Below are 26534 nucleotides of genomic sequence, written 5' to 3'. Positions count from 1 at the left end.
CTTTGCAAACAAAAATATGAATACAACTAAAAATGTGAATGTTTTATACTTTCATGAGCAAAGAAATTTAACATTTTGCTCATGTAACACGTGATCTCAGGGAACCAAGAATCTCTTGGTGCTATAGAAAGCAATATAGTTATACATAATGTAGCTGTAACTTGGAATCTAATTGAGAAAACTGAGTTATAACATGGAGCTTCTGAAATATACTGAAGCATGTTCTATTCGTATGAAAAAGATAGATTAAGTTAATTGAAGATTTTTTTATTATTCTTGTAGCTACTGTAGATAGTACTTACAGTAGAAACTGGGTCTGACCCAAAGCCCATTGATAGAAATGGGATTGTTTCCATCATCTTCAGTGGTCTTTGGATCAGGTGCATAATTACCTTCATTTTCTAAGGGTCAGTTGTCCCCTTCAGGTAAATAGGTAACTTCCTTTATCGATAGTGGGATTTATGTAGACAATTATGTAGCTGAAGTAAGAATGATCCACTAGCATGCATTATTGGTATCAACCATAAGATAAAATAGTCTAAATAATGGAATAGCTAAATCTAAGCAAGTTAATATCTAGATGCAATCAAAATAACTACAAGCAGAAACAACAGCGAAGATAATGCAAATCTTCAAACACACACACACTGGTGAATTGTGCTTCCCTTATGCATATTTAATTTTATTAATGTTTAATAGTTCTGAAGTGCTGAAAAGATTAACTTTGCTGTGGGGATTTTATAATTTATAATATAATTCAGTTATTTTACAAAACACTGATATTAAACAAGTCTTGAAAGATTGAACTAAATGTAATGTTCATGCATGAAATTCAAAAACAACAACGCTGTACAAATTTAGTAACATAATTTACTACTTACAGTTCAACAAAATTCTTCCAGTCATCTTGACTTACAGATGGCCTTGTGTCCTCAAGTGCAGTCATTAGGTGGGACTGACTAATAATTAAAGCGTTCTTGGTTAATCCTGATTGGCTAGGGGCAACATCCTCCTTGAAAAGAGAAAATAAATAGCAATAACTTTCGGATCTTTTCCAACATGTGTCAGTATTATTCTAAAGTATATTTATCTCAAATGTACTACACACACAGTACTCAACTTATCTCCAGACATTAAAAACACAGGAATAATGTAGCTATACGAAGCAGTCAGCTTGCTGGCATATTTTGTCAGACTACGTCTTCGACCTTTACACATTAGCTTTACTCTGTTTCAATTTAATATTAATGCAGAAATAATTTATAAACAGGAAAAAAATACAGACAAGGAGTGAAAACTAATGGAAACATGTTAGGATTGAATAATATGAAAAAACTGCCATACTCCATTCTTGCTCCTGTAGTTGGCCTTGATTGCATTGATTTCAGCCCTGAGTTGCTCTCTTTGTTCCTGATTAAGTTCTTGGAAACCTTCTTGTGAGGCGGTTCTGAGCACAGAGGGTTGTGACGATACTATATCTCTCAGAGTAATGCCAGTTAAATCATGGGTTATGGAGTTTGGTCCAGACAAACACTGAGAGCTCTAGAGTGACGGGGAAAAAACACTAAGTTACTATTAATCCAAAATAGCAACTCCATAGTTAAGATTTTAATACACGTTCCATTTACCCACAATTGTGTACCTAAGCTTTCTCTCTTCACCAATAAAAAGTCCTTTTTTTCCTAAAATGTGTCATTTATGGTGACTTCCCAGCACAAAAGCATCTGGTTAACCAGACAAGCTATTTTGGACATTGTCAAAGGGTATATGTACCCCCCTCTGGCCCAGCAACCAAAAGGTTAACACAGGCACTGCCGGTCATTGCTCCTTAGCAGCCTCAACCTAGCTGGGAGGATAAAAGGACTGGGAAGCAAAGGAGTGGGGTGGCCATCAGAAGAGTAAGAAGGCCTGGGCGAGGGAACTCCTGCCAGCAAGCTGCTGAAGAGCCACTCAGGGACAACACCCAAGAAGGAGACACCCAGAACAGCAGGCCAAAGAATCTGCAGAAATCCCAAGGAAAGTAGGGAGGAGCTCAAGGCATAGCTGGAGACAACAAACCCTGATATGGCTTATCTAGCTTGAGGACCCTGAGCTGGAACCCAGTGGAGTGGGTGGGCATGGATTTCCCTATCAACTCCCTGACGGATTTAAGAGTGGAGTGGGTCTTCAGATCCCTGGGCACCAGTAATAGACTAACAGCCCGCCAGGCTAAATGAGTTCAAGTACCAATGACCTGCAGGCCAGAGAAGGCACCATTGGACCAACACATTGGCTCAGACAACATACAAAACTTTGAATAATGAGGTATTTCACTTTTAGAAAAATCTAACTTTTGGGGAATGCACTATTTCAAAAACCGTTTGGTTTAATAGTCCAAATTTGTCTTAGTTATGAGTGAAAAATGAAGGTTATTTACTTGTACCCTGAGTTCTTTGAGGCCAAGCTGCACCAGCTGGTGCACTTCAAGAGTATGAATGCGCAGAGTACACTTTGAAGAAGAAATGAAGGTTACTTATTTGTAACCAGAGTTCTCTGAGGTGGACTCTGAATATTCAGACTCTTGGGGATGCAACATAAGTACAACTTGGATGGTGCGTCCAAGCTGTACTCGGTGGCACATCCCAACAGTAGGAAGAACTAGGGGCTTTGAATTCTAGGAAAGTTTACATGGTTAGTTTTGAAGCTATTCACTGTGATAATTTAAACATCAGCAATCTGAGTTCTCAGCAGACTTTAGAAAATTTATATAATTCCAAAGCCCAAAGCTGAAGCATATTAGGAAGTTCAAGAACTCTGAAGTATCAAAAGGTATGTTAATACAGCTGTCATCTATGACATATTTTATATATATATATATAAACATTTCAAAAGCACCTCAGTGACTTAGGTTCCTAAATCCAATTTTCAAGAGTGACTTAAGCATTTACACTCCAAAGTCTCTTGAAAGACTCCTTGAAAATCATCTAACTGCCATTTGTGCTTCTAAAAATCACCCCTTAAATCATTTTTGAAAATGGGACATAGGTGCCTAAGTTACTCATTTAGGTACTTCTGAAAATTCTACCCCAATCTAATTTATACAGCTACTGGAGAATAAAGGTGTCTGCATTGGAGGGATATCAACATTTACCATGACACTTCATCATAAAACTAAAGGAATTTCTCAGACAAAATTCTATATTAAGGTAAGTGTCTGAATTCACATATCAACATTTTAATACAAGAGCTTGATCAAAACACTGCAGTTATTACAAAAATAACATCTGAAAGACAGGCGAGTCTAAATTAATGTTAAAGTTTAAGTATAATTATGGAAAACTATGACATTCATAGGTACACAACCTTAACTCTGATGTTATATCAACATCTGTCTTCTACCTACACATCAACAATCCCCATATACCTAACCATGCTAGAACTGCACTAGCAAAATTATTTAAGCATAGTTTTAACCACAGTATTGACAGGGACTGCCAGACCTGCTACCTAGAGATTGTCTTTGTTTGAATGTCTGCCAAGATGTTAAAGAAATTCCCCCAGCATATAGTCTCTGACAATCCTGTAGGGTCTGATTCAGAGAAGTACTTAAGCATGCATAACTTTAAGCATATGAATAGTTCCACTGACTTCTGATATCCTTAAAGCTATCCATATACCGATGCACATTGCTGAATTGGGGCCTTAATCTCTAATGGTCTGATCCAACAATCACTGAAGCCAATCAAGCCTCCTGTTGACTTTACTGAACTGAATCAAAACCTAAATGTATTTCAATTTACGGTGTTAGAAATGCAGAACAAAATCAATTTCCCTACATAGAGAACTGCCTTTGAAATTGCCTCCTGTAAGATACTGACTGCATTACTAGCCATTGTGCTTCAAAAACTGTTATTAATATAGATGAAATTTGACATATTAAAATATTTTGAACATTCATCCATGTTTTAACATGGAAACATTACGAATATACAGCTTTCTTTTTGGGACAAGAGTGGAAGAGTTAAACATGTTACAGCTTGACAAACTTGTTGGAGTTCTGTTAAAGGAGGAAAAAAACCCCAAAAAACCCCCCCTTAGGTTCAGCCTGATAAACAGCAGCAGTACATTTTCCTAGTGCAGTGGAGATCTGGATTCAGAAGCGATCGCTGGAGATTAATCCCTATACCTTTAAGGGCATTCTGTAATCTCATGGTTAAGACTGGATGGTTGTCAAAAAAAAAAAAAAAAAAAAAGACACAAATTTATTTTGTTTTAAAGAAGAGCAAAGTCAACAGATCACTTTATTTTGTAATTTAAAATATTTTAAGCTGCTTACTGATAATTGTTTAAAAAAAAAATCAGGTTATCCAGTTACATATAGAGCCAAGTTTATTAAAAAAAAAAAATGATATAGGAGTTTTACTCGGAAAGTTACAAGATCATTACTTGTTGCTAATAAAACCTTAAATTCATGTTTTTGTGTTAAAAAAAACTTTGTGACAAAGATATAGTCTTAGTCACGGTTACTGAAGAATGCCAGGCACAATTAATTATATAGCATTCTAGGTGTGCATACTGTATTGCAGAATTATGCAAAAATATAGTCCCTTATCCAAAGGCCTTACATTCTAATATAAGTAAATATAAAACACATCAGAGAGGAGATGAACACACAGTGCACCAAACTAGCTGAATTGTAGAGCTGCAGCGACAATGGTCCTGGATGAAGGCATTTGTCCCAATATCTTGTCTCAAAGAAAATAATTTTGTTTGCAGCTCTCCATGAGTAAAATGGTGAAGTAGAATTGAGCTAAATTCTACTTTAAGAATAAATGACATGAGGGATTGCCTGAGAATCCAGTCTGAATGCTAGGTGCAAAAAAGGCTGGCTAAAGTGGGTTCTGATACCTGGAAGACCACTGGGCATAATAAAAATTCCACATCTAAGGTTTGAACTTTCTCTTGGTATTAATACTTTGGATACCCATCCACCAGGATTTAAACTTTTGATAACAAATTTTATACACTATTGTGAGAGACTCTAATATCCTGAACGAACCTTATGGAATTAAGATAAAACTTTATTGAATTAAGTTAAACCTTACTGAATGAGGATTAATACCTTTGGAATACATTGTGTTAAAAATGCAATTGTGTATGTATTGTTGTGGCATTGTATATACCTTCTCTAGTAGGAAGGGGATACCTATGTACTCGAGCTGTTATCATCCTTTGAAGCCACCTTCTGCACCCCACAGAGAAACACAGACTGGATTCTCCAGAAACCAACAGATAAAGAAAAATTTTTTTGGATAAATAGACTTGGGGACTTCTTCTAGAAAATTTCTCAGTCACTCAGCCATATTTTAGAGCAGGGTTTCCGCCAAACTGGGTCACCAGAATGTTTCAAAGGGTCGCGTGGCAGCTCCTGTGGCTCCTGGTCCATAGGGCTGGCTGGGCTCGCCTCCTTGCTGTAGGCACTCTAACCTCTGGGCTCTCAGCGCCACTCAGGTTTGGCCCAGCTGTCATGATAACAGGAGCCCAAGGTAGGCCAAATTTGAGTGAGTGGCACTGGAACCCCATGAGCCAGGTCACAACTCTACTCACATAAACTTGGTCCAGTCAGGGAGCGGGGCCAAACCTGAGTGATGCTGCAACCATGGAAGCTGCAATGCCCAGAGCCGATAGCCAAGCCCAGCCAGCCCCACAACACAGGAGTTGCAGAAGTCACCACTGTGGGGTGAGTGCCGGGCAGATCCAATCCCCCACCCCCTTCCCCAGGGACTCCACCTCCAGACTATATTACTGGGTCGTGACAGGCCATAAACATTTACAAATGGGTCCTGAGCCCAAAAAGGTTGAGAACAACTGTTTTAGAGGGTAAACACTGAGAAGCCTCTAGTCAACCTTTATTATACTAAAACAATAGGCACTACACAAAGTGAAAAAATCAAAGGTGAAACCAAATAAACTTTTGCAATAAACAAATATTGCAATTAAAGAGATTAAGGTAAATCAAAGACAGAATTATCACAAGATTTAAAACAGAGAAAATAAAAGATGGGAGATGAATTTGGACAAAAATTAATCTAGATGAGTGTGTCTCTGTATGAGAAATGGGATATACATTTTCAATGTGTAGCTCAAAAATAATTTTTTAAAAATAAATTACTGTATAGATGGCATTTGACTCCAGTTAAGATCCATTGTATTTTTACACTAGGAATGCACTTAGCTGGAGGAGATGTGGAGAAAAGGGGACACATGTGGCAGTGGCACTCAGGAATAAGATGATTTTGGGAGGAAATTATTAAAGAAATTAATCTTATAACAAAATGCCAGCTTCCCAGGAATTCTCTGACCTGCTAACTTAATGCACCAGTAAAGGAGCTATATTTGAAACAGAATGACAAATTCATTTCTTTTTTATTGTTAGCAGGATTTTGTATTGCATGTTATTGGAGAAAAGTGACTTCTCCTATGGGATTGTGGTATAGTAAAATATGGAGTCTCTTTATAATGGAAAAGTTTTTGCATCAAGTACGTATACAAGAGAAGCATAAAAAAAGAGGATAGGTATTTAGAAATTTGGTCTCCCTTTTTAGCATACTCAGAGGAAGATGGCTCCTTAGCCAGCAAGCCAGAATCTTTAGCTAGATTCTTTGAATATTAACCTGATCCTGAATAACTAATAAGTAATGTACAATGAAGTATGTTTAATGTCTTATTGTAACTTTGACATAATAAAAAGTAAAACAAAACAAAACGTAAAAAAGATTTTTCTTTGTGTTTTGGGAAAATATTTGAACTCCCTCAAGTCAAAACTTCTTCCAAAATCTGGAACAGACTCATTTGGATTGGAAGGGTCCTCTAGTGTATCATGTCAATGCATTCCCTGTATCATAGCAGGATTGAATTTATTATCTCTAAACCACCCTTAACAGGCAGGTGTCAAGTTTAGCCTTGTGGCAAGTCTATCTTTGAATACCTCAAGTAATTGTACAGCTGCCTTTTGCAATTTATTCTACTGACTAGCTGACTTATATTTATAAGCTATTTCTAAATACTTGATATTAATTGTCCCTGATGCAATTTACACCTAGATCTTGTGGGATTACTGCAAGTAGTGTAATACTTGCTCTACTGTATTTGAAAAAGGCATGGTAAACAAAGTTATTTTGAGGGGTTTTATGATTTCAGTAAATATAAACAAAATGTATTCCATAAGGTTAAAAATGGAGAAAACAGCTTTGATATTACTGGCCAACCTTTGTTATAAGATTATATTATTACTTCGATGGTAACGCAATTAAAACTATACCTCAAGTGACCTTGAATGAATGGAAGCAAAGAGCTGCCAAAGAACTATGCCTCCTCTGAGAATCTAGCTATACTTGTTGGGAAGAAGTGGCTACCTGAATTATAATGTCACTAAATGATTTAGTAGGAATTTAAAGGAAAGTTGTTTAGGCAGTTAGAATTTCAGCCTGACAACAGGTGGTTACAATTTCAGATCACCAAGCTTTCTTCAAAATGATTAATATTTATTTCCTGTACAAAGACCTCTAATAGACTTTTAGAAAACCCTTATTACCTAGAGCCAACTGGAAGATAAGGGGAAAAAAAAGATTTTATCAGTAAGAGGTGCTTTAGCCTAAAAAAAGTTTTTCAAGATTTAAAATATTTTTTATAAAATCCATGCATTTCATAAAGATGCTAGATCCTGTTTCAAAAATTAAATTTATGTTTTCATTTGTTCATTGCATCACATAAGTTCTTAAGTATATTCTCAATGTTTTTTAGAATTTCTGTTCTTTGGTTTTCACCACATGTTGAACCTGTTCATGTGTGTCTGATGTGAATAATAAGAAACAAGCCCATAGATATATGGCATCAGTAGGACCAGGATTAATAAAATAAGTTACCCATTCATGGTTGCTAAAGTCCCATTATGGTAAAATCCTGAGTCTGGCACAAATAAAGGGATAAAGGAATAAATTCCTTAGGTGACTTGTTTAACAGCGGTGGCAACAAAACTATAGAAATTCTGGTCCTTAAGTCCAATCAATAACTGCAGCTAAGATTTTCTTACTCCACAGAAGCAACCCATTTGGCGAAAAGTACTGCACTGATGGAATAGCTTATTGGAAACTGCCACATTCCAGGTGCTGGCATTCTCAGCATTCTGATTGTGACTTGGCTCTCCAGCACTCTATGCTGACCTAAATGGTTCTGTAATATGGTCCTATTCAGTCTTGGTTACTTTGGGAGGATTTTTTTTGGGGAAAAACACATAGGTTACATAAAAAGAACTAGTTAGGACGTGGTTTACTTAATTATAAAATATCTTGGTCTAAGACACTGTCAAATTGCAGAGAAGTAAAAGCACTGTAACTGTTCCTGTCTTCTAAATTCACAGTATCTGTTTTCATACACAAAATATCCTAATTTGTACATTTTTATATTGCCCCCCTAAAAAAGTTTAGAATAAATGTCAATTATAGAAAAAGAGACAAATTACCAGTTCTGAAGGAGTTCCATTTCCTAGCTCTGATTCATAGGAGCTTCCAAAGTAAAGACGATAAATGTTGGACCTTGAATCTTCAGGAAACAACTCGGACATCTCTAGGGAAATAAGAGACTGCTCCAACCCTCCTTCTACATCTCCTGCTGAATCATCTGAACAACTGCTATGGTTTAAGAAAACCATAGAAGAGAGACTGAGGTCACTGTCTGAGCTAGAACCGATATCCTGGAACAAAACAAGAACAAAATGAGACCCATTGCCAGAGGCTTTAAATTTATTTACACGTAACAGCAATTTGCTATTTCATTTAAAATTGATATTTAACAAACAATTTAATTTGGGTTATTTCTGCTTGGTTGCTGATTCTTGCAATCCCTCCTCCTCTGTGAGGAAATTTCTAAATTATTTTGCAGAGAAAATTCTTCAGATTTAGCCAGAACTTTTTGCTTCCGTAGCAGACAGAAGAGCAATAATTTGTGGAGATAAATATAATGTCTTATTTCATTGTTTTGTGTCCTGTGTCACTCACTAAGCATATAAGATGTTAGCAGAACTTCAGACACAACCTGTACTGTACCATATCCTTCCGGGCTGGTGAAAGACTGCTGGAAAGTAACAGGTCCATTATTAGTGGTGTTTGTCAAGGTTTCTATTAAGAGGAAAAGATGCTGCTAAATTTTAAAGATGTTTGTGAATGCCTTTTCCTCAATAAACCATCACTTGATGTTGACAATGGGGCTACTTACTGCCCTATTTCAAATCTTTGTGAGATGGGTGAGTTGTGATACGAAAATAAGCAACGTGAATGTTGAAGGCTCAAAACCAATCCCCTGGCTGTAATGATGGAATTTAGCTACAAGAGAAACCATCCTGAATTTTTGAGACTTGACAAAGTTGTTTAGGAGTCTTAGATCCAAAATTGGTCTCCATCCTCCATTCTTTTTTGGGACCAGAAAGTAGCTGGAATAAAACCCCTTCCCTCTGTGCAGAATAGAAACTAGTCTACAGCCAATTATCAGAGGGGTATCTGTGTTAGTCTGTATCCACAAAAACATCTTGTATCTGAAGAAGTGTTTTTTTAACCACAAAAGCTTATGCCCAAATAAATCTGTTAGTCTTTAAAGGTGCCACTGGACTCCTTGTAGTTCTACAGCATCCGTTTGCAGATCCACTTCTGGCTTTAAGAGGTGCTTGTGAGAGGGGTCAATGAAGAGCGATAGGGAATGGAGTGGGCGTAAGGGAGGGAAGTAAAATGGATAGTGTGCCCTGATCTTATAACCTCCAGGACCCATTTGTCTGATGTGGTTCTCTCCTATGCAGAAAGAAAGTGGGAGAGAGATTCCAAAAGAGTAGAAGGAGGGTACAATGGTATATATGCAGCTTGGTGATAGGGAATAGTTCCGGGTCTTCAACCAGCCCGTTAAAACTGATGCTTAGATTATGCTGTTTCAGTAGCAGGTGCAGAGGGATCAGGCGGTCTCTTTCTCAGGACCCTCAACTTTTTCCTGGGTGGTTTCATATGGTCTCTGCAATCCTGAGAATGAAGCAGGGTAGGATCTTTGAGTGGTTTGGGATCTACTAAATTTGTCTATAGGTATGTAAATCCCAAGGGATTGCAATGTAGCTTTGGAATCCTTATAGGTATTCAAACTGTTCACTGAGTCCACTGGTGAATCACTGAAGTCATCCAAGGGAAGGTCCTCAACTGGGAATCCAGAGGGGAATCCCTATGCATGACTACTGCCATAGAGATGGATAGAGTGGCAGTGTAGGCTGTGTCCAAAAAGGCTTGTAGCTAACAGCTAAACCTCATTAATAGCAACCTGAAACTGGTCACACTGATCAGCTGGCAGATGCTCAGTAAAAGGTGGTAATTTGAATGATTGCATTTAGTCATGAGAGCTTGACAGTTCTCGATCCTAAATTGAAGTGTTGTGGATGAGTAGGTCTTTCTGCTGAATAGATCATCCTCATCACATGGTGTGGCCTTTGCATGATGTTGTCTGTCATATTTGCAAAAAGAAAAGGAGGACTTGTGGCACCTTAGAGACTAACCAATTTATTAGAGCATAAGCTTTCGTGAGCTACAGCTCACTTCCTCAGATGCATATCGTGGAAACTGAGGAAGTGAGCTGTAGCTCACGAAAGCTTATGCTCTAATAAATTGGTTAGTCTCTAAGGTGCCACAAGTCCTCCTTTTCTTTTTGCGAATACAGACTAACATGGCTGTTACTCTGAAATCTGTCATATTTGTTCACGGACTCCACAACCAAGGAGATCAGTGTCAGCTGGGTTAACAGAAATTCAGAGTCTTTAGCTGGAACATAATATTTTTATTGTCCTGTTTACATGTTGGTGGAATTGTTGCAGAGGTCTGACAGATGGATTTGGCAAAATCAAACAGGGTCTCATTAATAGGCAGGACAACTCAGGTAGAGGGATCCATTGGAGGATGTCCAAGAGCTTATGCTGTGGCTCCCTGACCTCCTCTAGGGGAACCTGGAGGGAATCCATAATGTGCTTCATTAACTCTTGGAAGTATCTGAAGTCATCAGCCACAGTTGGTGAGGAAGACATAATTGCTTCATCTGGGAAAAATGAATATTTGCTTGTGGAGTAACCTCTTTAAGTGTCCTGGCCTCCTGCTTCTCAAAGGATTTTTGTTCCAGAGATAACGAAGGAGGAGCAATTGGAGTAGGGGCGTATTCCCCGCAAGAGAGAAAAGGGGCATGGGAAAATTGTGGATGATATACAGCCCAAAAATCCCAGTATGGCCAATGGGGAGGGCCAAAAGGCATCTGAGTGACATTCATCGGTGCTTGAACCAGGTCAGGGGAACACAAACCCATCTTTGGTGCAAATCCCTCTTTTGTCAGAAGTGTCAGGATGGAAATCTCGTCTGAAGTGTCAGGGAATCTTGGATAAAACTATTTGAATGAAAGGAAAATTCCTGCTCTTCAAGAGGGGGGCCTCAGCACTCTCTGAATGTGTTGGAGAGCCAAGTGGCACCAGGGAAAGGTCTCACCTTGGTGACCTGCTGCTCACAAACCGGGTAGAATTAGTGGGGGAAGCAAAAGTGGATGGGAATCTGGGAGGCAGTGACCATGAGTTGGTTGAGTTCAGGATCCTGACGCAGGGAAGAAAGGTAAGCAGCAGGATACGGACCCTGGACTTCAGGAAAGCAGACTTCGACTCCCTCAGGGAATGGATGGCCAGGATCCCCTGGGGGACTAACTTGAAGGGGAAAGGAGTCCAGGAGAGCTGGCTGTATTTCAAGGAATCCCTGTTGAGGTTACAGGGACAAACCATCCCAATGAGTCGAAAGAATAGTAAATATGGCAGGCGACCAGCTTGACTTAATGGTGAAATCCTAGCGGATCTTAAACATAAAAAAGAAGCTTACAAGAAGTGGAAGGTTGGACATATGACCAGGGAAGAGTATAAAAATATTGCTCGGGCATGTAGGAATGATATCAGGAGGGCCAAATCGCACCTGGAGCTGCAGCTAGCAAGAGATGTCAAGAGTAACAAGAAGGGTTTCTTCAGGTATGTTGGCAACAAGAAGAAAGCCAAGGAAAGTGTGGGCCCCTTACTGAATGAGGGAGGCAACCTAGTGACAGAGGATGTGGAAAAAGCTAATGTACTCAATGCTTTTTTTGCCTCTGTCTTCACTAACAAGGTCAGCTCCCAGACTGCTGCGCTGGGCATCACAAAATGGGGAAGAGATGGCCAGCCCTCTGTGGAGATAGAGGTGGTTAGGGACTATTTAGAAAAGCTGGACGTGCACAAGTCCATGGGGCCGGACGAGTTGCATCCGAGAGTGCTGAAGGAATTGGCAGCTGTGATTGCAGAGCCATTGGCCATTATCTTTGAAAACTCGTGGCGAACCGGGGAAGTCCCAGATGACTGGAAAAAGGCTAATATAGTGCCAATCTTTAAAAAAGGGAAGGAGGATGATCCTGGGAACTATAGGCCAGTCAGCCTCACCTCAGTCCCTGGAAAAATCATGGAGCAGGTCCTCAAAGAATCAATCCTGATGCACTTGCATGAGAGGAAAGTGATCAGGAACAGCCAGCATGGATTCACCAAGGGAAGGTCATGCCTGACTAATCTAATCGCCTTTTATGATGAGATTACTGGTTCTGTGGATGAAGGGAAAGCAGTGGATGTATTGTTTCTTGACTTTAGCAAAGCTTTTGACACGGTCTCCCACAGTATTCTTGTCAGCAAGTTAAGGAAGTATGGGCTGGATGAATGCACTATAAGGTGGGTAGAAAGCTGGCTAGATTGTCGGGCTCAACGGGTAGTGATCAATGGCTCCATGTCTAGTTGGCAGCCGGTATCAAATGGAGTGCCGCAAGGGTCGGTTTTGTTCAATATCTTCATAAATGATCTGGAGGATGGTGTGGATTGCACTCTCAGCAAATTTGCGGATGATACTAAACTGGGAGGAGTGGTAGATACGCTGGAGGGGAGGGATAGGATACAGAAGGACTTAGACAAATTGGAGGATTGGGCCAAAAGAAATCTGATGAGGTTCAATAAGGATAAGTGCAGGGTCCTGCACTTAGGATGGAAGAATCCAATGCACCGCTACAGACTAGGGACCGAATGGCTAGGCAGCAGTTCTGCGGAAAAGGACCTAGGGGTGACAGTGGACGAGAAGCTGATATGAGTCAGCAGTGTGCCCTTGTTGCCAAGAAGGCCAATGGCATTTTGGGATGTATAAGTAGGGGCATAGCGAGCAGATCGAGGGACGTGATCGTTCCCCTCTATTCGACATTGGTGAGGCCTCATCTGGAGTACTGTGTCCAGTTTTGGGCCCCACACTACAAGAAGGATGTGGATAAATTGGAGAGAGTCCAGCGAAGGGCAACAAAAATGATTAGGGGTCTAGAACACATGACTTATGAGGAGAGGCTGAGGGAGCTGGGATTGTTTAGCCTGCAGAAGAGAAGAATGAGGGGGGATTTGATAGCTGCTTTCAACTACCTGAAAGGGGGTTCCAAAGAGGATGGCTCTAGACTGTTCTCAATGGTAGCAGATGACAGAACGAGGAGTAATGGTCTCAAGTTGCAGTGGGGGAGGTTTAGATTGGATATTAGGAAAAACTTTTTCACTAAGAGGGTGGTGAAACACTGGAATGCGTTACCTAGGGAGGTGGTAGAATCTCCTTCCTTAGAGGTTTTTAAGGTCAGACTTGACAAAGCCCTGGCTGGGATGATTTAACTGGGAATTGGTCCTGCTTCGAGCGGGGGGTTGGACTAGATGACCTTCAGGGGTCCCTTCCAACCCTGATATTCTATGATTCTATGACCGTGCTTGTCGCGGTACCGATACCATTGCAGTACTGACGAACAAGGGAGACTCCAGCTCCTGCAAAACCAGTAGATTCTTTGAGAATCTGAACTTCTGTGGTAGCAGGTAGGTTTGAAGAGCGGGGCCCCATTGCGTTGTCAGAACCGAGGGTATATGCTGCTCTGGCAAGTCCACTCTTGTCAAAGTAGATGGTACTAATGAGGTAATATTAGGGAGTGCCGAGACCATATGAGAGGCATGACATCTTCCCAGTACTGAAGTTGTCTTAGTGGCCAACTTCGATGCAGACGGAACCGAAGAAGTCATGGAACTGTTCTCTTAGAGGTGGAATGCTTTGATGATGTAGTGTCCTGCTTGTGCAGCACTGAAGGTTTTGGTACTTAGGCATGCTAGCTGGCCTCTTTCTCTGCTTAGCCTGGAGCCCCAGGCATAGGATTGATACGGAGAGCCTCTGGTGCCTCAACTGTACTCAGAGTGGGACATGAGGTCGCCAAAGCAGCCTCGATCCATGGGAACTGAGGTATTTTTGAAGTGGACTCTTTCTGTGGAGATTGACTTCATTTTCTATGGGTTTTCTCAGTGGATTTACCTTGGGTAGACCTAGGTAAATGTGTTGAAGTTGACAGGGTCTTGTGTTCACTCAGCAGCCAATATCCGGTGGGGTCTCCTGGCCTGGAGCTGAGGCTTGTTGGAGGGAACTCTCCATTATTAAGAATCTCAGTGTTAGCTCCCGATTTTTTCTTACCCTGCCCTTAAAGATGGAGCAGTTGGAGCACTCTCAGGGATATGAGATTCAACCAAGCAGTGGACACAACAAGAATGCCCATCACTGACCGGGATGGCCTCCCAGCAAGAAATGCATCACTTGAAGCCCAGAGAGCCTGGCCTAACCCAAGACAACAGAATCTAAGAGGGGAAAGTCCCACTCTCCAATGAGGAAAGAGATCAAAAGTCACCCTAAATTATTAAATAAAATGTAAATATAATAACTAAAGAAGGGTACCTAGGCTAAGCAACTTTGAAAGGAAGGCATGGAGAGTGGCTTGCCCGTGCACTCCTATATAGCCTCAGAGTGGGGCATGAGGAATTATATGATGCATGCACGGGCCAAAGAGACACTACTACCAAAATACTCTGATTAAAGGGGCATGAGCACACCTGAAGTGGAGCACCCATGGGAACACTACTCAAGGAAGAATTATCAGGTGTCCATGCTGATATTATTAGGTATGTCAACTCCTTTTAGTACCCTAACATTGGGAAAATGCTCACCGACCCTAAGGGCATTCATGTGAGGGGTTACTGGGTTCTGTCTTGTCACTTCTCTCATTCAATATGCATGGGTTCAGACCAAAACAAATCAATTCAACATCTTTTCTAAATGGCAAAAATACTTTAAAAAATTAAACTAATTTTGTCACAGGGAAATTATTAAAATTTTAATAAGCTACAAATATAGAATAAGTTTTAAACTATCTGTCAGAGTTTACAGATCACAGAAATTATAGGAAAAGGAGACATTTTATTTAAATATAATTTTGCCAAAAGTGGCAGAAATCTCTTTTGGGTAAAGTTAACCTCTCTAAAATATATTTGTAACACAACGCAGTAATTAAGGAAATCCTTTAAATACTTTAAGTGCACTTACTTGTGGTAAACTTGAACCCAAGCTAGCATGTATTGCTTCTAACTGGGCATTGTACAGTAAAGCTTTTAGATCAGCTCCTGTGAAGTGCTCTGTTTTTGCTGCCAAATGCTGAAAGTCCACATCATTTGCCAAAGGCAGAGAATGACTGAGGGCTTTTAGGATTTCAAAACGAGAAGTCTAAAAAGAAAAAAGGTAAAGTCATCTGTTTCCTGCTTCTAACTGCTATTCAGTACTTTGACAGTAATTCTCTCAAGCACTTTCTCAAGTGGTCAAACTAATCTGCAGAAATGTATGTTTTGGAAGGGGATACTCATATCATTAAAATAGTACATATATGGAAATACTGCACAATCTATTTTCAAATACAAGCATATGCTCATTACTACTTTCACTTAATTTTTCTAAGAAAAATGCTGCCAAACAAAATATCCAGTGAGCCATGAATTCTCTGAGCGCATTCTCTAATTATATTATCAATATCCAAGATTTTTAAATACACCATTAAAAGGTGAACTCTCATACACATTTTGTAAATATAACTGGATTTGCCTTTTTACCAGTTTTCACCTTTCTAAACATAAGAGAAGTGTCCAGACAAAGGAAATAACCCTGTTGGACTGAAGAGCTCATTTTTTTGTCCTATGGAAATAGCAATGAAAAATATTTGGATAGAATGTGTTTGCATTCTTAGTGCATGGGATTATCTTTGTACATGTGAGAATGAAATGGGGTGATATCTGTTAAACTTGCCATGTAAATTGCTAATGAATATTTGCCATTATAATTAGGGGCAATCAAAGAGACAAATCCTGCAATCTCTACTGCCCTGATCCAAAACACACTGAAGTCACTGGAAGTCCTTCCATTTACATCAGTACATAATTATCCAAATGCTGATGAAATATGTTTCCATTGCATGGATACCAGGTAATGGAAAGCCCAAACAGCTGGACTCCATGCCTACCTGCTCTGGAAAACACTGGGTCACTAATTTGCATGGGGAAGCAAAAGGCCATGTACTCTACTCCTCATTATGCCCTGCAACAGCAGGTGAAATGGTGACCTGGGTCCTGTTGGCAGATGGAAATGACAAATTTCAATCTCCACAATCTCTGCTCCTATGTATTTCCTGTAAGCAAAGCCCCTTTTATGAGGGCTTTAGCCACAAGATCATGATTGGCCCTACATCTGTGGAAAACAATGGAAGAATATCTGGGAAAAACAAACACTAACGCTATCAGTCAAATCAAATTGAATATGGCTGTCTCCTAAATGGGATTACAAACATCTGAAGAACGACATTCTTTCTACAAACACAAGACCTAAGAATACTGGGCCTGATTCTATACTGCTTGAACACTGCATAGTCAATTACATAGTGCAAAGCGGGCGTAGAACTCCATAACTCTGATTTGGTCATGGTTTATCCCCATTTTACATTCATTGCATCTGATCCACTCTGCATTACTCCAGTTTTACACCAGTGCAATTCCATAGAAATTAGTAAAGTTACACAGGTGTAAAACTGAAGTTATGCAATGGTGAGTCAAGTCCACTTTGTTCAGGTGTACATGACTACACAAAGTACAAGGCAGTGGAGAATCCCGCTCATTATTCTGATTTTTTTTCCTTTCATATATGGTGCAGTATAGTGTTTCTTCACCTGATCAGGAGGAGGACAGTACAGGCATTTATCCAGTCGACCTGGCCTCAACAGAGCAGGGTCAATCAAATCAGGACGACTAGTAGCAGCCAACACATAAACCCCTTAGAAAAAGTAAGAGATTATCATTAATGTGTTGAACTCATGCCTTTAAAAAAAAAAAAGACAGCTAAATTATTTACCTTGTAAGCCTTCTACTCCATCTAGCTGAGTCAACAGTTGGTTAACCACTCGGTCTGTCACTCCAGTATTATCATGACCTCGTCGAGGGGCAATGGAATCAAACTCATCAAAGAAAACTATACAAGGCTTGGCTGCCTGTGCTCTGGAACAAAATACAATCCTTCAGTTCTGCTTAGGTTTGAGCTAAGTAAAATAAATCTGCTTAGAGATGTGAAATATGTGTTCTGTTTGTAAGGACTTGTCTGCACAAAACACACTTATTTGTAGTAAGCTGGGGTGTAAATCTACCCCGTGCTAGTGGGGATCCTACTACCATGCACTAGAAGTTCTGTAGTATTTGATCTACCCTGCTTTGAAAAGGAAGTAGACTGAAGCACAGAAGGGAATTTCTAGTGTGCAGCAGCAGGGTTGACACGGATGCTAAGAGCTTGTCTATACAAACATTTAGTTTACAGCAAGCTGCTGTGTGAATCTGGCGTGCACTATCTGCCCAGTCTAACTGTTCGTGTGGACCCAGCTGATGCACATTAAAAATCTGCTAATGCGCTTTGATCTAGTCCTGTTTCAAAGAGGACTAGATCAAAGTGCTCTAACAAACTATTTATGCCTGAACTGTTAGACCCTGGCAGACTAGCGTGGGATAGATTCACACCACAGCTAGCCACAGTCTAAATGTTTGTGAAGATAAGCCTTAGTGTGTGGCAGGCTATTGCAGGGTAGATTTACATCCCAGCTTGCCATGAAGTCAGTGTTCATGTAGGCCAGTCATGTGCAACCTTATTACACAGGAGGGCCATATAAACCTAATACTCCTGGGGAAATTCTGTGCCAAAAAATTAAAAATTCTGTGCAAAATATTTTCAAATTCTGCATATTTTACTTGTCAAAATAACACAATATAATCACACTGGTTTCAATTATTTTTGGTCATTTATTTCAAAATACCTGTCAGCAAAGTATGCCTGTAACAATACAGGCAATAAAAAAAGATTCAGAAAATGTTTTTTGACAAATAGATTCTTTACTAGGCATATTAATACAGAACTCTGAGTAATAATTCATTTAAACTTCAATACAGAACCATATTTTCCACATCCCTCAGAGTCAGGGAGGTAATAGAGGAGCTGAGGGAGAGGGAAGTAATTGCTGGGAAGGAGTCTGGGTGTGAACTTGGAGGCTTGTTGTGTATGAGCGGGAAAAGTATGGAACAGGTTTTTTTGAGGGGCGGGGAGGGACTGTTAGGGAGCTTCCCCCATGCAGACCCTGGCTGACTCTTAGCTTCTCCCATTCAGTCAGGCACATCTGCCCTCTCCCTGTGTGTCCTTGCATCCCCTGTCCACGTGTCCCTCCAACCCCACTCAGACACCCTCCTGTTCCTGTGTCTCTGGGCCCCCACTCAGCCAGCCTCTTTCCCCTGTAGCTCTGCACCCCCTCCTGCTCTGCCCATGTGGCCCTGCACCTGCCTCCCCCCGTGGCCCTGGGCCTCCACTCCCATTCAGCCCCAGTCTGTCCTCCCCCACTCGCCCTTATGAGCCTGTCTGACCCCCCCAGCAGCCGCACTTTGTCTCTCCATAGCCTCTGTCTCCTGACGTGGCCTGACAGGCGCTGCAAAGAAGGCAGGCTCTTTCTCTTCCCTAGCAGGCTGGGAGCGGTTGCTGTGTTCTATTGTCATAGCACCCTCTGGTGAGCAAAAGGTGGAACTGCAGCAACATTCCAGCAGAAGTTTTTTTTCTTCGCAAAAAATTAAAATTGTGTGAGGCTCATTAATTATGCACATGTGTAGTGGTACAGAATTTCCCCAGGAGTAACCTAAGCACAATCTTGAACGGGCCAAACAGATTCTACGTATTTGAATAAGATTTAAAATCACCAGTATTGGTTTTATATTTTCAGTTCAGCTTGTTTTGTATGTTTTTAGATAGAAACAACCTATGTACAGTATTGTCTATTTATACACTTGTGTAAACTAAAATGATGTAAACATGACGACAAAACGCTAATGAATTGGCCATTAGTATATTGTGTGGAAGCAGACAGTGGGCCTTATGAAATGCTCTAGTGGGTTGTGTATGGCCCACGGGCTGTAGGTTGAGCACCCCTGATGTAGACAAGTCCTAATATAGTTACATTTAATTATAGACAGCAGCAACTATGATGGTTTCCTGTGGAAATGAGCTGCTTTGAAGAACAGGATTTCCAGTTAACTACCATTAATATTTTATACTTTATTTTGTACTTATTTCTATTTCCTTCTGAAGTTCACAATTATGCTGTTAAACTACTATGGAAACTTTAATGTCAATACAAGCAAACAGGGTCTCAGTTTGTGAAGTCTTACCCAAAGGCCACCTACACAATAAACTACAAGGAACACAATTTATCAAATTATGAAGAATGAAGGTTAAATTGACCCTGTCAGGATTTTAACATGTGGTTTCAGCAGGTCTAGCTATTTCAGACCTAATGATCAAGACCCATTAAGCCTGCTCCTTCAGACTGCTGACCAGGAAATTCAAATAATTATTTTTAGCATCATCCATGAAAGTGGAAGCTATTTACAACAGAATTTATTCTTAGAGAACCAACCTGTTAAAGACATCTCGAATAGCTTGCTCACTTGCTCCAATATATTTACTGAGGAGCTCTGGTCCCTGTAAAATAGCAAAATGAGAAGAGTCAGGAGTTGTGGTTTTTCTTAATTCCATATCACTGTGGAATCTATTAACAAGGTGGGTTATTTATGCAAGCACTAGAGAATTTCAAAGTAATGGGCAAGCAGTGGTTCCCAGGTGAGTCAAAAAACTAGTAAACTGTGCCAGGTAGTGCTAATTTCAGTCACACTCTGTCTTCCTGCTATAAAGGGAAATGTGTTACAGTATCACAAGTCTGTGGATTGTGTTCTGAAGATACATTTAAACTATTCTGGCCAGCTGCATTACCCACTGAGTTAGTATAGTTTTATAAAGAAGAAGAAATTAAGAATACATAAAATTTTCTAAAAAAATACTTAGTGATTAATTACAAACAAAACTCTCAGAGATAACATTGTGTGGCCACAGTGTGCAGTCATTCAGTGGTGCTTAGATAGCCAGGGCCAGATCCATAAAGGTACTTACACATCTAAGTCTTAAGTTTAGGTGCCTAAATCCCAGTTTCTGCTCCACTGCAATTCACAAAACTCCCACTCAGTGCCTAAATTTTCAGGATAAAAGTTCCCTCTGTGCCTATGTTTCTGCCTCTGAGCAGGTGGACTGGTGTCCAGACACCTGTCTCCCGCCTAAGCCTCAGACTGATTCACAAACTGGGGAAAGATAGAAATAGGCATGTCATAAAAAGAAAGGGAAGGGTAACCACCTTTCTGTATACAGTGCTATAAAATCCCTCCTGGCCAGAGGCAAAACCCTTTCACCTGTAAAGGGTTAAGAAGCTAAGATAACTTCGCTGGCACCTGACCAAAATGACCAATGAGGAGACAAGATACTTTCAAATCAGGAGGGGTGGGCGGGGAAAACAAAGGGTCTGTTTGTCTGTGTGATGCTTATGCTGGGAACAAATCAGGAATGCAGACTCAGAACTTCTGTAAAGTTAGTAAGTAATCTAGCTAGAAATGCGTTAGATTTCCTTTTGTTTAATGGCTGGTAAAATACACTGTGCTGAATGGAAAGTATAATGGAAAGTTTTTGTGTCTTTTTGTAACTTAAAGTTTTGCCTAGAGGGATTCTCTATGTTTTGAATCTGATTACCCTGTAAGGTATTTACCATCCTGATTTTACAGAGGTGATTCTCTTACCTTTTCTTTAATTCAAATTCTTCTTTTAAGAACCTGATTGATTTTTCGTTTTCTTAAGATCCAAGGGTTTGGGTCTGTGTTCACCTGTACAAATTGGTGAGGATTTTTATCAAGCCTTCCCCAGGAAAGGGGGTGTAGGGCTTGGGGGGATTTTGGGAAAAGACGTCTCCAAGTGGGCTCTTTCCCTGTTCTTTGTTTAACATGCTTGGTGGTGGCAGGATAGGGTTCAAGGACAATGCAAAGTTTGTACCTTGGGGAAGTTTTTAACCTAAGCTGGTAAGAATAATCTCAGGGGGTCTTTCATGCAGGTCCCCACATCTATACCCTAGAGTTCAGAGTGGGGAAGGAACCTTGACAAGGCATTTTCCCACCTATCTTGTGTGGAGGGCTCAACCCAGTAGGTGGCTGCTAAGCAAGGCTACTGGATTGGCCCCCATTCAAAATTGCCCTGGCAGTGTCCGCCTTATAACTTTTAGCCCAGTGGTTAGAGCATTCACCTGAGATGAGAGAGCCAGGTTCAATATTCCCCTCTCATGGAGGGGGAAGGATTTGAACAGGGGTCTCCCACCTCCCAGAAGACTGCTCTAGCCACTGAGTTATGGGATATTCTGATGGAGGGTGGGGCTTCAGTCTTTCCTGTTGAACTTGTTCCACTGTGGATAAATAACAAAAGAGTGATTGGAGCAGGGAGACTGGACCCTGGGTCTCTCACATCCTCTAGACTACAGCATCATACTCACTCACACACACACACACACACACACTCTCTCGTTCTCTCTCTCTCTCAGTCTGGCCCAATGACTAAGTAAGTATTTATCCACAGCAGAAAAATTAAATGTTGTAACAGTTTATTTGTGGTCATGACAATGACTTCATTTTAAATGTGAATTTCTTATTTTGGTATTTGTTTTTGCATATATATTACACACACACACACAAAGTAACTAAGTTGGGATTTTTTGCATTAATACAAAGATCTAATAAACCATCAAAACTTTGTTACCTTGATGCTGATAAAATTCATTCCACTCTCTCGGGCAATTACACCAGCTAATAGAGTTTTTCCTGTTCCAGGAGCACCATACAACAAAATTCCTGTCCTCTGTCGTATTGGCAGGTTTGCAAATAATCCTGGATACTGAAAATACAGAGTCATCAAGAGTAATATCTATTTCCAAATAAGTAATTATGTAATAATTGGCTTCTGATAAGTGTTTATTTATATGGACATTCTTGTGGGATTACTTACTTCATCCACATTATCAGCAGAAGGGCTCATCTCAACTGATATTATCAGTTATATTATAATTGGGTTATATTAAAGTAGCCTATTACTAAAAGTTCCAAACCATTTATTTGAAAAGCTCTAGGGTGACTTTCTCACCCTTACTCTGGTACCTTTACATTGGGTAAAAGAGCCAGGCTGATGTAAAAGGGTACTAAAAGCTCCATAACCGGCTACGGGAAGAGTCCTCTGGTTCAGCCACTGTAGATAGCTGTAGTAATGTTACCTTCTCAGGACCAACTTACAAGTCCAGGAGTAGAAGACAAGCCTGGGGTTGGGAGGAATGTGTCCAGGTCAAGGCTGCAATACCACAGAGCTTCTGGGCAGCACTATGGCCCATAGGGCTGGAATGCTTATGTTATGTTCTAGGCCTCTCTAGCCTTCAGAGCATCTCAGGCAAGGGAGGGTGCAAAAAATGGCTTAAAGGCACCTTAGTCCTCCCTCTACCAGAACTACACGTTCTGTGCTGTACCTGTAAGAGTCCATTTTTTCTAAGAGTAGCTGTTCCACAAAGTAAAATTGTTAATCAGAGTTCCAGAAACACAATGGTTTGTAAAGTACTGAAGCATCTGTTCCTGGTTTAAAAGAAAAGGGTACCTTTGTGGGTAACTGGATGGTATCCATGAGTATTTGCTGTACATCCTTTAAGCCACCAATCCTGTCCCAGCCCAAGTCTTTAGGTTTGTGTAGGTTAACATTTCTCAGAGATGAAGGAGTAAAATGTTTTAAAGCTTTTTGAAAGTCTAAGGTTGACAGATTCAAGTCTGTTGAAAAAAACCCCGGGAACAAACAAACTCCAGTTAAAATCAATTTACCCTTATGGTGGGGGAAAAAAAGAATGTATGAATATGATATCAAAGACAAGAAAACTTTCTAAACAACAGTTAAATGCATTTTAAATGTAAAGTATGGAGAGTTTTACTATAACTTTTTGCTTCTGTATTATTATTGCACACACATGCCATATGGTACAACTAAAACAAAGTAGAGATTTGGTGACTATCACATACCTTCCTTGTTGCACGCTCCCTTATTAGAAACACAGGAGTGTATGGCGCGATCCACTAGCATTGTAAAGTCTCTAGCTATAAACCCTTCTGTTTCCTTTGCAATATGCTGGAGATCAAGATCATAGAATCTGTTTATATCGGAGTTCAATTTATTTTCTATTATGGAATGCAGTAATTCACATCTTTGCTCCTGAAAAATAAAACTATACAGTGAATTTATACATAGTTTTTCACCGATATGAATTATTACCTTAAGCTTAGAAGACTCAAATGTTTCAGATAATGAAAACACAGTTACCAACATTTCATTCAACATAGGAGTTTTTTGACCAAATGTATAAAAAATACTAACACAAATTGAAGAAAAATAATTTTTTTATCTGACTTTCTCTAAGAGTTCACCAGCTTTACAATTCTAAATGACTAATTGACCACTGTAACCTCTAGCCCAGCAATGATCATTTCAGAAATCAATCTTTCTATTCTATCCCAGTCATATCTGCATCACAAACACTGGAATAAATTCCAAATCAGAAATGAAGAATGAGAAATCCTAGGAGCAAACAGACCAAATCACACAGGTATAAAGGGCTTGATCCTGAGAGGTGCTGAGTATTCTCAACTACCTTATAGAATAAGGCCTATACTGGAAATTTTTATTTGTATTTGGACACTGGTTAAAAAACAAGTCTGGGTAATTTCAGATCACAGAGTTGTCATACAACATAGTTTTTCAGGGGAAGTCTTTTCTTCTGCCACAAGTCAGCACTTAGAGATCTGAATGCAGTCCTTGATTTTTTAAATGGATCATTTATGACAGGAGAACAATAAAAGCACCATAAACTTGGGTACGATTCCAAAGTGTTGTGGGCATTCTCTCACACACTAGTACAAAATACAAATCTTTTTTATTTTTCCTTAGAGTACACTATATTTAATACATTGATTGCTATTTCTTTTGTACCATTTCAATATAGCCTATTTTTAAGAGTAGAAGGATATATTCAATTAAACAAATTTTTGAATTTAAAAAAACTAGTTCCCTTTAAATATTTTAAAACCCAAATACAATTTGGGAAAGTATACATTATGGTGAAGTGTCTGTTAATTTGAGTGGTGTGAGACAGACTCACCACTAGGCATAACTTTCTGTGTTTTTTTCCCAAAAGATAACATAGAAAAGTTATAGGCTATTTAATATCACAAAAGATCTCTTAAAATCCCCAGTAGCGTTGTTGTGTTTTTGGTTTGGTTTTACCTCAACTTCAGCAGCAAATTATCCCTTTTTGTTACCTCTTTGGTGCAGCATCTAAGTCTGTGGGGAAGTCACAACCAACATTTTGACCAAGTTATTCAATTATTGCATTTACCTGATCTGGAGGCTGGATATGTTTGAAGCACTGAAATACATGAGTTCCTTGACCAGAAACAAGGGAAGGATGCAGAGAATGTTCAGATAGGCTTGTGGCAATTAATGCAATCAAACTGCCCATGGAAATAACTTCTTTTATCACATCTTTCAGAACTAGATATAGAAGACATTGTTTCATGAGTAATAAAAGATTATAAATTTCATACATTTATTAATGCTGAGTATTTTTACAGTACTGGAAATATAACACCGACTACTACACTAACTTTTCTGTAATGTATTATAGAACTGTTATCATCTAAACAAATGTATTTATTTTTCAAGGCACAGTCTACTCCAACAAGGAAACACTGTCAGAAATGCTTTGCATAGGACTAAACTTGTATAGTTATTGATGATGTCTACCCTGTGATATTAAAGATTATTTTCCTCTATTGTGAATTCTGCTGCTGTATCTGGAATGAATAAAATGCAGAAAGCTACAATCCCAACTCTGCAGCGTAGTCAGGAAAAAGTTGAAATAATAATATAATTTAGATAGTTTATTGTATGACTTATCACAATACTAAGGTGTTAAACTGTGTTTTGTGCCAAGCCATTGTACTAAGAGTTAAGGATAAATAGCAGTTTTGAACTACTTAGATCTCTAGATGTCACGTACAAAAATAAAGCATATAAATAAGGCAGATCATTTATGCTAACTTTTAAAACTGCGTATCAAGGTAGCGTGCATAAAACAAAAATGAGGCATTAAGACATTGAAATTGTACATACAAGTACTCATTTTGTAATTTAGGTGTACATTTTTGAAAATTTAATCTCAGTGTGAATTCTAGAAACCACAAAAGGAATTTAATTAAAAAAGTTGCAATCTCCCTTTGAAACTGCTTAGAAAATTGAAGATCTGTTATAGCTTAAATCCTACAAAAAGGGCAGAATTTAACACAGTTAAAATAATAAAATACATTGATGCTGATTATTTCATATTATGTTATTTCAGTCTCCTGTACTGAAAACATTTATGTGGAGAGATTTTAATGTTGGCTACACTTTAGAGAAAAAGATCGTATGGAGGATGCATTGTCCAGTTCTTCACTTAAAGGCTATGGTTTGTAAAAATTTAAAAAAAAAAAAAAAACCCCGATGACCCGCACACAATGAAGTGTGTAGATAAGAAGTAGATAAAAAAGGTACACATTCAGTTAAAAGAAATGCTACTTATGCATAATAATCTATATTAATAATGGTTCAAAATTCATCTGGAACTTGTAAACTATGGCAGTTTACAACATAGAATGATCCAGAAGCAGGGGTGATGAAAACAGAACTGTCCAGGCAACTGTCATTCAGGTACAAGAAATTCTAAATTACAATACATTTTTATCCAGACGCATAAGAAGCAACAGGAAAAAAATACCCAGAAGCTGTTAGCATAGCATTACCATATGCAAGTCTATAGCTCTGAACTGCTTCAGGGCTGTTCTCATGCTCTGGTGTAGAAGGAACTCCAACAATGTGATCAAGATCATCCATCAGAAGAATGGATGGCTGTCTCCATGCTGCCTCTAGAAAAACTTCCTCCACTTTTTTTCGTATGTTTTCTAATCTTTTTCCTAAAACAAAAATACAATCTTAGTAACAAAACACAGCATGAAAAAAATTCAAACTTTGACTTTGATTTATTTCTTTGTGCTGGCAATGCAAAGAGCCTTAAAATGACTCTAAATGGGCAGCTAAAGATTCTCCTTTATGGGAGGA

At 39.4% G+C, this 26534-nt stretch overlaps 1 protein-coding gene and 1 long non-coding RNA gene across 3 annotated transcripts in view; one reads left to right on the top strand and one right to left on the bottom strand.

The window, feature by feature from the left end:
- Positions 1-26534, bottom strand: part of PEX1 (peroxisomal biogenesis factor 1) — a 53980-nt gene that overhangs the window by 2143 nt on the left and 25303 nt on the right. For both annotated transcript variants that reach the window (XM_073333965.1, XM_073333966.1), the window contains exons 12-23: positions 26219-26389; positions 24775-24929; positions 23405-23594; positions 22992-23158; positions 22113-22247; positions 19906-19970; positions 17319-17461; positions 17137-17240; positions 15474-15650; positions 8501-8731; positions 1345-1542; positions 882-1012 (exon numbers count right to left, since the gene is read on the bottom strand). In XM_073333965.1, the coding sequence (XP_073190066.1) occupies positions 882-1012; positions 1345-1542; positions 8501-8731; positions 15474-15650; positions 17137-17240; positions 17319-17461; positions 19906-19970; positions 22113-22247; positions 22992-23158; positions 23405-23594; positions 24775-24929; positions 26219-26389 (1867 nt within the window). The remainder of the gene's footprint in view (positions 1-881; positions 1013-1344; positions 1543-8500; positions 8732-15473; positions 15651-17136; positions 17241-17318; positions 17462-19905; positions 19971-22112; positions 22248-22991; positions 23159-23404; positions 23595-24774; positions 24930-26218; positions 26390-26534) is intronic.
- LOC140907628 (uncharacterized) overlaps positions 1-26534 on the top strand; it is a 47036-nt gene that overhangs the window by 9149 nt on the left and 11353 nt on the right. The window lies entirely within an intron of this gene.

This window comes from Lepidochelys kempii, chromosome 2 (assembly GCF_965140265.1).
Source record: "Lepidochelys kempii isolate rLepKem1 chromosome 2, rLepKem1.hap2, whole genome shotgun sequence".
Taxonomy (NCBI): domain Eukaryota; kingdom Metazoa; phylum Chordata; order Testudines; family Cheloniidae; genus Lepidochelys; species Lepidochelys kempii.
Note: the sequence above shows the minus strand (reverse complement) of the source record. Positions and strands in the feature narration are given on the sequence as shown.